The 12,007-nt window shown below is 36.8% G+C and overlaps 1 protein-coding gene across 2 annotated transcripts in view; it reads right to left on the bottom strand.

Moving 5' to 3' along the window:
• Positions 1-12,007, bottom strand: part of LRRC69 (leucine rich repeat containing 69) — a 73,678-nt gene that overhangs the window by 41,856 nt on the left and 19,815 nt on the right. Inside the window, exons 4-5 of one of the 2 annotated variants that reach the window (XM_006194485.2) lie at positions 10,626-10,821; positions 7,966-8,037 (exon numbers count right to left, since the gene is read on the bottom strand). The exons of the other annotated variant lie outside the window; for it this stretch is intronic. Of the exons in view, the coding sequence (XP_006194547.1) occupies positions 7,966-8,037; positions 10,626-10,821 (268 nt within the window). The remainder of the gene's footprint in view (positions 1-7,965; positions 8,038-10,625; positions 10,822-12,007) is intronic. 2 annotated transcript variants of the gene reach the window in all.

The raw sequence follows: 12,007 nt of genomic DNA on the forward strand, positions 1-12,007 counted from the left end.
GTTGAAACTGTATATAACCATTCTCCAAGTGTTCAGTCAATTTCACAGAAATATTTATCTTAATCCCAAGCTAAATGGCCATGCTGTGTGTATGTGCACATGCTTGTGTGTAACTGCTCATATATGGAAACCATTCGACTGAAAGCAGGTGAGCTCACTTGGAAATGATGAGAATCATTCAAAAATAAAAATGGCTTTCACCACTTGACTTTGGATTAAGCACAAAAAAAGTAAAATAACAAAAAGCTCTGGGAACGTTTGTGTAATACTTAGGCTTTATAAATTAAGACAAATATGAAGCCAAGATTGACACTAAGCCAGGGTCTATATGCTACATATCAGGCAAGTGTCTGGAACCAAGCACATAGCGAGATGTGCTTACACTGGCATGGATCAAAATCAATCAGCATTGGCTATAAATAGAGAAACCATTTTAAATTAAAAGTATTCAAGACAAGAAAGGACATCAAGATAAGTAGTAAGCGACAAGTTGAGTAAAGGGTCTAAGAAAAGGGGAATTCAGGAAAAAGGGGTCTCAGTTGCAGAGGAATCTGGTGTGACAATCAGAAACCAAGTGAGCCAAGATTTAAGGAGAAAGGATGAGACAGAAATAAACAGAATCAAATACAGGGAAAGAAGGCTTCCTTCAGGGAGACTATTGGTACTGTTTTGCTGATTAACCAAGGTCGACCAGAAGAATGTAAACAGATCTGTAGAGGAAAATAACCTGAAATACTGTGCTGTTGACAGAGTGCATCCCCCTTGCAACTCATGCGTACAGAACAGTGGTTACCCTGCAAATTACAAGTTAGTATCATTCAGGTGCTCTCGTGACTTTGAAAGCCTGCAAAGACATCCCTGCATTTGGGATGGATTCAATAGCTCAGACCAAACTTTAGGATGAAAAGAAAATAACATTTAACACCAATTACGTACCAAGCATTAGTAAAGGATTTATATGCATTATCTCATTTAATTATTTGTTCACTCTGTATTTGCTAAGCACCAACTGTCAGATACTTTTCCAACAATGTTATGATGCAGGTGTTATTAATATCCTCAACTTACAGAAAGAAAGAGAGAGACACAGAGTAACTGAGTTATGTGCTCAAGGTCACACAACTGATGAATTGCGAATCCAGGCGTATTTAATTTTTGTTTGGGAACAGTGGATTCAATTCTTCTCTTCATTTAAATGATTTGTACTCCTGGGAAAGTCGCTTACATTTTTTTCTCTCCTGTGTTTCTCATACTGCATAAGGGAAAGTGCTTACACTATTCTCAAATTTGATTTATGATAACTCTGACGTTTCTTGAAGGGAAAAAGGGGACATTGATGAAATGGACTAGTTGCTGTAACTATTAACCCCCATGAATAGTCCAAACATAATTTTTCTCATGACAAGGCCATTGCAAGAGGCTTTTTCTCTGGATTTTTTTTTCTTATAAAAACACCAGGATGTGTGTACAAATCTTAAGGGTATACAAGTACTTAAGATCCCTAACTCTGACACAGAATCTTTTTATGGAGAGCACAGATTCAAATGAATGTTAACATGAACTTGAAAATGAAAAAGGAGCAGCTTTGGAAAATACTGCATTGGCTGACTGATCATCTTTTAAGCTCATTCCTTCAATGCCTACTCTCCACAAAGCACTTTCTCACAAGTTGTCACATTTACGTGTCCTTGTAAATGTTTTAGATGAATGTGAGTTTCACTTCTAGAGCCAATGTAAATAAAAAAAAAACTTCATAAAGACAAAACTTTTAGAAACAATTAATTAGATTATATGGTAAAAGAGTTGGCCTTGCTAAAGTTTCTCCAAAATAAAATTAAGTGTTTAAAGTCACATGCTTAAAACCTCTCCAGTGTTTTAATTGGCTGATGAACACATGTTTAAGAAGTGATATCAGTGGCATATATGCACCAAGTACACCCACAGAGTAGCTGAAGGGGATTAAGTGACATATAAAATTCAGCTTCCAACTTTATAGGAATTCCCTGTGTTCACATACCAAAGTCCTAGTTTCTATGTATTTTCCAGAGCACATATGAATTCTATTGTTCAAGGGATGTTCCTTGGGTATCATTTTAGTCAAGACAACAGGGAGATCCTCAAAACCCAAACTCTCACTGAAACGAAAGCAATGTCTCATTTATTTATGTAGCACATCAGGGGCTACTCCTGCCTGTCACTCCTGAGACAAGAAAAGACTCCTCAGTACTTTTTTTTCTCTCAGAGGCATGGTTCCGAGACAGGCTTGCAGCAAAAATCTTGAGTGTTAAGTCCAAGCTCTACCACACTCTTATGTATACTTCAGACCAGTGGTGGTTCTCCAAGTGTGGTCCACAGACTTGCAGAACAGCATCATCTAAGAACTTAAAAGAAATGCAAATTCTTGGGCTCTCCAACCTACTGAGTCAGAAACTCTAAGGGGTAGGGACCAGCCATCGGGATTTTAACCATCCCTGCAGGTGATTTTCATGCACATTCAAGTTTGAGGGCAACTGCTGTAAAGTAAATTACTTCCTTGGAGCTTCAAGAACCTCAGCTCCAAACAGGGGATAAGGAGACCAAATCTGCCTTCTTTAAAGGGCTTTTTCAATATCAAATATATTTGATATTATGCAAAACTGCTTGCAAATCTACAAATTACTAGATAATTGCAAAGCACAGCTTCGGAAAGATAACTTTTAATGCCATTTTTCAACCTGAAAAGTAGTGACAGTACTTCAGGCGGTCAGACAGACTGATAATGGAAGCTTCTGATCAAAGGTGTTACAGAAGCGTGAAGTCTTCTGCTAGGTCTGAAAACGTTTCACATATGATATCTTGTTAGAAGCGTCACATCAAAGACAAACATCATTACGTCCCCTGGTGATGATCTTTTTACTCACTTTCGTCAGGTCAACTGTTTTCTTGAAATGATTGCAGTTTGAAAAATAACCAAAGGAACCAGAGAAAGATCTTTGCTTAAAGACAAATTTTGTTTTTAAATAATTGTTTCAAGGTAACTGGAAAAAGTAAAAGTAATTTACTTTTCTCCCTGTTGAAAAGGCTGAATCATAACTACTTCAGACTGAGTTTTCTACACTTTCTTTTAGAATCTAGAGAGAGGCTAGTAACCATTCCTCCTAGAAATCCCACTATAGTATCTTAGTCCAAAGCCCTCCTGCAGCAGTAACAATACGAGGCTCTTCCCCCTCATCATCAAAACTTACGAAGGCAGCTGGTTACTTTCCCCCTTCATATTTTGAACTCAGCAATGAAGTTACCTCCTACCTGCCCTCCTCTTTCCAAGCTAATTAGTGCCACTTTCTTTAACTTTTCTAATTTTAAGTTTCTGTCTTTATATTTTTCTCATGAGCTCTCCAAGGCCCACTTAATTTCTAGAGCTTTCTTCAAACATGAATTCCAAAGTTCTTACAGGACAACACCAGTATTTGTTTACTTGCCTCCCCAGAGTTCCCTAAGGATAGGAATTCTTCAAATCTTCATGCCCAACACCTAGAAGAGAGCTTAGCTTAGCTGAACTGAATCGCCATCTAAGCCTCACATTGGAGAGTTACAGCTCCCACACAGAGAGGCGCTGAACAGAGAGCTAAATAAAGCTCACCGTTCTACCCAAATATGACGAGCTGAACAGTGTCCATCCACCGAGAACCTGAGAATGTGACCTTACTTAGAAAGAATCTTTACAGATGTAATTAGCTAAAATGAGGATATACTAGATAGGGTGGGCCCTAATCCAAGGGCTGGTGTCCTCACAAGAAAACACCCATATTATTTTAAGGCCCATTACAGCAGGACTGGGAAACGTTTTAAGCACATATATAAAAATAAGGTACTTGAAGAAAAAAAATCCAGCAATAAACACGCTCTGGGAGGTAAACCTAAAGGCACTTTTGTGCTTTCTGTATTTATTTATTTTCTGGATTTTCTACAGTAAATTAGAATCATCATCATCAATCTATCATCAGAAAAATGTATTTACAAAAAGACATCTGAAGACAAGAGAGCAAAAGGGGAGGAACAGTTACCTTTAAAAAAAAGATTAACAATCCCTGTTCATCCAAGAAGCACGAGGCACTTTGTAAGCTATTAAAACAAATCATTTTGACATCGTCTTAGATACAAATTGGATATAAAATAACTTTATCTGAGGCACTGGGAATTTCCTCAAATTGTGGAATGATATATCAGATCGAGGAATTAGCTCCAGAGTTTGTTTTCTCTTCACTGGCTTTCCTACTGGCAATGACACCTTTTACATAATTAGACGGAATTTCTTTAAAAAGAAAATTCATACTAGGAAATGAAACATCATGAAACCAATCCAGACATAATACAATGTGAAAAAATGCTTTAACAGACTTTTCTAAAAAACACACATGTAGAGGTTCTGGAATGGAGACTTTTATTATTATTATTATGGTTGGTTTTTTTTGCTGTTTGAAATTTTAAGAAGAATGTGCGATTTGTACAGCTTTCAAAAAGAGTTTTATGTTTAAATGAAGAAAAAAGAGAGGAGAAAAAAATTTAAAATCCCACTGTACTAGATCTGACTAAACGGTAATAAAAGAATAATACATTTCTAAAAGAGCTAATTCGCTGTGATCATGACAGAAACTCTTTTGATTGAACACCTATGAATAATTATAACAGTCCCATTATCTTACTGCAGATCTCCATTTAATGTACTTTCTTATACAAAAATCCTGGTGAAAATTCAATTTCGAATATTTAAAAGCTATGTGAATAAAAAGTATACTTCTGTGAAATAACTACATTTTTCAAACAATATACCAAGTTTCAGGTCATAAAATAGCAAACAGTCTTAAACAAAGCCCTATTTTAAAAACAAAATAGCTGTGAGGAGGTAAAATAAGACCCTTCGACAGAACACATCTTCACATCTTTAAGACCACACTTCAGGGCAACAGGTACGTGGAGCTTTCTCTTGCTCTCCTCTGCTTTTATGCATGTTTGAATATTTTTATAGGAAAAATAAGGTTTTAAAACATGTACTTCACAAGGTCAATTCTTCCTGTTAACGCCGGTAGGCAGTGGATGATCACCATAGTTATGTGTTACCAGCAGCAGTTCACTATTGGTGTATATTACACATACTATGTATAATCCTAAGAGGTTTCATCCCTTGAACAACAACTGTGTACAAAATGCTTTAAAATCATCATCTACCTTAACAGTCTTCTTGAAGTTAGTGGTATTAATACACCCAGTTTACAAATGAAACAGCAACTCGGAGATTACAAAGTTAGCAGACAGAAAACCAGGCCTTTACACTCACGTGTATACGACCCCAAGTCTGTGTTCTTCATTTCTATACTATTCTGCTTCCTAAAAAGCGTGGCCTGTTTTTAAAGTTCACTGTTATTACTTTGAAACTTACTCTCTTTCGCTGATAATCATAGCATGACCTAAGATCAGTCATTTATCCTGTGTTCACCATTTACCCCATTAGTTGCGCCATTTATCAAATGTGGAAATTTTACTAATTTGAACCAGTTGGACCAAAGCTCAGACGAGTCCACAGAATATCTTATATCAGTTTTTCTGAAATTTCTGAAATAGGTGCTACCAAGGTGAAACTAACTCAGATTCTGTCAAAATTACTCCAAATTAATGGGATCTAAATAATAGTGTTTTATCAAAACTGTAAGTACAGAATCACTGTAGAAGGGACAGTGAATTCATGATACTACTAAGGCAAATACTGGATGTAGCTTAAGAACATTATTTTTTATTTATTTGTCTAACAAATATTTATTCAATTGAAATTCAAGACAATGCGGGTATGGAGGCGAAAAGAGTACTCCTTTTCTTTGCAAGCTTACAGCCTAACGGGAAGACACACGTGAAAAGGATTACTCTACTAGGTGGTGTTATAACAGAAAAGAACCAATCTGACTCCATATGAGGTCTGTTCCTTTGGCTTTAACCCTGTGCCCTGTTTTCTAGGCTTAGTCTTGCTGGCGCTGCACCTTTTGTGAAACAATGTTGCCTTTAGCCTGAAATATACAGGAGAGCCTATTCTCAGGGCTCTGACCTTTAAGGATATTAACACTTTTGCTCTCAAAGAAAGACAGCAAGTTGCAGAATAGAAAATCATGTTTGTTTTGTTAGAGGTCTTACAGGGGCATGATGACCTGACCCAAGTGGACAGCTACAAGAACAAAGAATTCCTATGTCAAGAAGTTTGCAACAACCAACAACACCCCTCCCATTTTTAGTATAAAAGGAGCATGAATTCTGACTTCAGTACGATGGTTCTCCAAAACATTAGTCTGCCATCCTCATCATCTGCCGGCTTTCCAAATAAAGTCACTATTCCTTGCCCCAACACCTAATCTCCCGATTTACTGGCCTGTCGTGCGGCGAGCAGAACGAGTTTGGACTCGGTAACAGTATGTACAAACTGCAATGGTACCAGAGAAGAAGAGGCACCAGAAGTTTGCTCTGGGCATCAGAGATGGCATCATAGGGCAGAAAAGAACTGAACTAAGACTTGCAGGATGAAAAAAATCTTGGAGCATTGCCAGTCAGTATTAACATCCAATTCTTATTAAACATTCAAAACTATATTTTTGGAAAACAGTGTCACAATTTCTTTAAAAAAAAAATTAAAACATGCAGTTACCATATGACCCAGCAGAACTGCTGGGTATTTGCCCAAAAGAAGTGAAAGCAGGGACTTGAACAGGTACTCGTACCCCCATGTTCACAGCAGCATTATTCTCAATAGCCAAAAAGAGGAAGCAACCCAAGTGTCCGTGGACAAATGAATGAATAAGCAAAATGCGGCATATACATACAATGGAATATTATTCAGCCATAAAAAGAGGGAAATTCTGACAAAGGCCATAACATAAATGAACTCTGAGGACATAATGCTAAGTGAAATAAGCCAGTCACCAAAGGACAAATACTGTATTATTCTATTTATGTGAGGTTCCTAAAGTACTCAAATTCTTAGAGACAGGAAGTAAAATGGTAGTTGCCAGGGGTTAGAGGGAGGAGGAATGGGGAGTTACAGTCTTTATTGGGCAGAGTTTCAGTTGAAAAGATGGAAAACTTCTGGAGACAGGTGGTGAAGACCGTTGTGCCACAACATGACGATACATGGTACCACAGAACTGCACACTTAAAAACGGTTAAAATCATTAACTTTATGCTACGAATAACTTATGACAATAAAAAGCTGTATACATTTTTTTCTAAAACACAGACATTACACTCATTTTTCCTATTTGAGTCATCTTCAGTGTAAAACATAGCTCAAGGGGTAAAAAAAGAAAAGAAAAAGGAATGAAATCTCAATTTGGTGTTGATCAATCAGAAAAAGTAATTAATGGATCAGCAGCTATTTATTGAAAACCTTCTGGATTGATGGGCTTCTGATCAATACCTTGCACATGGAAACATTTGCTCCGCTATAAAAATGCAATATAAAAAACTGCCATTTCTTTCCCAAGGCCAACTGCTTCCCAGTTAGGTGAAATAAAGCAAAGTCAAAATTCATTTCCAAATTTTTTTAAAAAATGCATTCTTCATTGTTTATGGCTTAAAAACAACCAGTAGAAATGTCTCCTTTGAGTTAATTGCAAGGGATATAAATTTATGCTCTTGAAAGTAATATTTTCAAAGACTGAGGTGACCAAAAGCAGTACATGATTTAAAAAAAACAGTTAGAACTAATATATTAAAATATATATAATAGCAATCTGAGTTCACTCAGTTCAAACAAGTTCAGCAGGCACAGGACACAAAGGAAGGACTGGAAAAGAAACAGTTTTGAAATTCCAGAACAAAGCAAATCTTTGAGCCATTTGTAAAGTCAAGGTTCCAATTACTATAGGTCTTACTGGCTGCCTATTTTTCTCTTTTCAATAGCATAAACAAAATTATTTTTCAATTATAATAGAAGTTGGCTTTACTTACTCCTGGTGGAAATATTTGAATAACATTTCCAGCTATGTCTAGGATTTTTAGGTTTAGAAGATCACAAAGTCCCTGTGTCAGGAGACAAAAGAGAGAGAGAGAGCTTTTTAAAACTCTGTATGTAGAATTATAAATACTTCTTGTAAGTTTGAATTTTATGGGGTTGACCACCTTTCCCAAATACCTGATCAGTTCTTCAGTACATCTCCTCAAGGAGATCACTGTGCCTGGATCACCGGATCCTTCGACCTCTCCATTCCCCCTGACCACTCCAGGGCAACGTAACATGGTGGCCGAGAGTCAGACTGTTCGTAGTAAATATCTGCACGTTCAAATTCACCACTGACACTATGCATCTATGGGCAAATTTCTTTTTTGGTTTTTGGGGGCTTTTTTGGTTTTAAATTTTATTTATTTTTGTAAGTTCTTATTCTTTCCCCAGAGCATGCCTGCACTGAAGACGGGTTTGTTTTGTGCCATGGGGTCTTACTTTAAATTCTCCCTCTGTTATTGGAGACTTGCACTAGTTTCCCTATTTTTATATCATACAAGAAGCACCATTTATAAGTCAATACGGGCAAATTTCCTGTTCTTTGTGCTTCAGTTTCTCCTTTTGTAAAATGCAGGTATTAATGGAAGCCCCTACTTCAAAATGGTTGTTGAATGGATTAAATAAGTTACTAATCAGAAAGTGCTTCCTAAAGGGCCTAGAAAAGAGCTCTTTAGTAGACATTTCTACCCTTAAAACAGAAAGAACCTCTGGGAAACTGAAAACAGACGTAATCCAAGAAAGCCATCTCTATGGACAATTCCACCGGCCTTTACTTTGCATCTGCCTTTTGCTTAGCACTGTGCTCACACAACCCTTTCCTTTTAAGGAAAATAAAATATGTTAGTCTCTATTCATGTGCCCAGCGGGACTGGATTGGCATATACATTTATACACATGTGCAGACAGACACATAATTTATAATGTACCAGAAAATGATTCATAATTCGTTCATTATCAAAACAAATGAGTATTTTCTGTAATGTCTTATTTATAACGCAGACCAAGAGAATGATAGACTGAATCATATGTTTTCTTATTTTTTCATTTAGACTGATTTCATATTAAATATACAAGGATATCAATGATCATACGCATCCTTTACATGATAATTCAGGATAGAAGTTATTAGCATTCAAAATTTTTAAAAGTCTAAACGACTTGGGATTTATAAAATTGTAGTTAAGAGTGTTGATTTGAAGTACAGACTTTTAAGTTAGACAGGGATCTGAGCTGCTTTCTGGACCTTTGCAAACTGTGTTCAAGTCACATAACCTCTCTTATCCTTTTTCTAAAATAGGTATAATAAAAACTACATGATAAAGCTGTTACAAACACTAAATAATACAATGCTTCACAGTGGTCCTGATGTGGCTGTGATGGCTGTTTCCTCAAATAAGGGAGATACACTTATAATAGGTTTATTCTGTAATTCCAAGATATTTTCCTATTTGTTTATAGGAAATAGGATTTGCAGTGGATTTAAGAAGGAAATTTTTGAAATATATTTATTGACAGCCTACACCTTAGATATTTTTACATATCACATTATAGCATGCACAGAATTTTTAAAGGAAATATCTTCCTGAGAGAAAAATAAGACAGTAAGAATTGATCTGCTTTTTCATTCCTCAATTTACTGTATGACATGCATTTCCTCCTATCAAATTAATTATAATTTGCATAAGTAAAGAAAGAAAACCCACTGACAGATTCCTAACAGGAAACAGTACTCTCAAACAGTACTCTCAGATTTCTCAGGAAATTTGAGGAGCGTTTAACAAAGACACTATTTATAAAAGTTTGACAGGGTGTAGGGAAATCAACAAGGTTCCCTAAACCAAGAATGGCAGTTCCCTAAACCCGCAAAGTTCCCCAAAGCTAGCAACAGCAGGGAGTTCTTTATCACCACAGCCCTAAAGAGCCCAGGAAGGTAGTGATGTCCACTGAGGGTCACCTGACACTAGCTATGACCTTCCAGAAAGGCAGGCAGGCAACTCACAGAACGCCTTCCGGGAGAGGACCAAGGGAACACCATCTGATACTCACTCTCCTGCCCTTCCACCTCCTGCTAGAACCTCTCATTGGCCATATGCAAGAGGAAGCCAGAGGACAAAAGAGCTCACTGAAGCCCATACAGGTCAGTCTCCCAGGCATACAGCAGGCTGGAAAAGGATGGAGAGTGAACATAAAGGAAAAATGGAAGCCACCTAGCACATGTTTCAAAACCAAAACGTACTTATATTTTGTGCTGTATATGGAGCCAGATAAGATGACTCACTTACATTTAAATTTCATACACAAAAAAATAAGATTTTTTTAGTATAAGTATGTTCCATGCAATATTTGGAACATACTTATACTAAAAAATTCCTTGTTGCTAATCTGAAATTCAAATTTACTAAATCTGGCAGCCCTAGCTATGCGAAAAAAAATCCAAGTTATAGCCCTCCTTTGTCATGGGGATTTGGGAACTGACTACACCTAATCAGAGGGAAAGCAAATGATGGCTTGTACTCAGATGCCCAGATCTATTCTACAACCGCTCCCCAGTGTGCTGTAACGAATTCCTCCCCAGACAAAAGAAATTCTGGTTCCGTCTTTTGCTTACCTCTGGCAAAGATTCAATGTTGTTCCGGACCAGAAGAAGCTTCTGGAGCTTCTTCAAAAACTTAATCTCTTCGGGTATGCAAATGAGCTGATTGTAGTTAAGCTGAAGTTCAGAAAGATTCTTAAGGAAACAGAGTTCCCTAGGAATGCTGGCTAGCTGGTTATGATTTACACTCAAATATGTAAGGCTTCTTAATCTAAAAAAACAAATGAAGTATATGAATGAAACTTATGAGAATAACAAAGTCCATTGTACAGACATCACTCATCAGAGTTATGTGTCAATTCATCTTTTGTAGCTCAACTGAGCCTTATTTCCGTTAAGTGTTCACAACTGCTATGAATCATCCAAGCATAAAAAAATTTTTATTTGTTATAATTTAACTTTTAAAGATATCATAATCAGATGGCCTATGTTAAAGTATTTTATGTAATCAAAACCTAGATTTAAGAGAAAAGAAAATTCTATTTTCATTCTTTGTACATACACTTTGGTTATACCGAAGAGGAAGCCAACAAAGGAGGATATATACACAAGCGCAGATACAGACAGGTGTGAGTGTAGGTATAGATTTAGATACAGATACAGATTATGTATCTTGTACCACTGAGTTGCTGTAGAAGATGCAAAGACAGATAGGCCACAAATTCTGTCCTTATGTATTCATGGTCGAGAAGGAGATATTAGAGCCATAACATGAGGATAGAAAATGCCAACAAACAGGGAAAAAAGGATTAAGATTTGAGCCTGCAATTGCAGATATTGTACCTGAGGTATACCACAAGCATTTTGGAAGAACAGACATTTTGAACTTGGCCTCGAATAACAGAACTTGTAAAATTAGGGCAACAGGAGGGCATAGTAAGCTGAGAAAATATTTTGAATAACGAAGCAGAAAGAAATAAGCACTAGTGAACACCAACGATGTTCCTGGGAATTAAATTTAATCAACAGCACAACCCTAAGGTTGGAATTATCACCCTTAATTTAGAAATGAGGAAAACAAAGGCTCAGAGGCAGTGAATAACTTGCCCAATTCACCAACAGATAACAGTGTTCAAGATTAAAACGCAGGTGTGTCTGCTTGAATGAAAGCTAAGAATGAAGGTTTAATGATCTCAAGGGTGAATGTGTTGAGGTTAAAATAATAACAGAATGAGTGACATTTCTAGACAGTTAAAAATGGGGGACTAGAAGATAGGGGAGAGAGGTCAGTGCTATTGAAAGAGATTTGGGGGATAGCTATGAACTCGACAATGGAAGTCATTTGAATACCTGAAACTGACAGAAAGAAGACCACCACCAAAAGGGCAGGAGAGAGAGAGGAAGCCAATGGAAAGATTCCTGAGAAATGTGAACATCTGACAATTTTTGCAAAAGGC

This window comes from Camelus ferus, chromosome 25, assembly GCF_009834535.1.
Source record: "Camelus ferus isolate YT-003-E chromosome 25, BCGSAC_Cfer_1.0, whole genome shotgun sequence".
Taxonomy (NCBI): Eukaryota; Metazoa; Chordata; class Mammalia; order Artiodactyla; family Camelidae; genus Camelus; species Camelus ferus.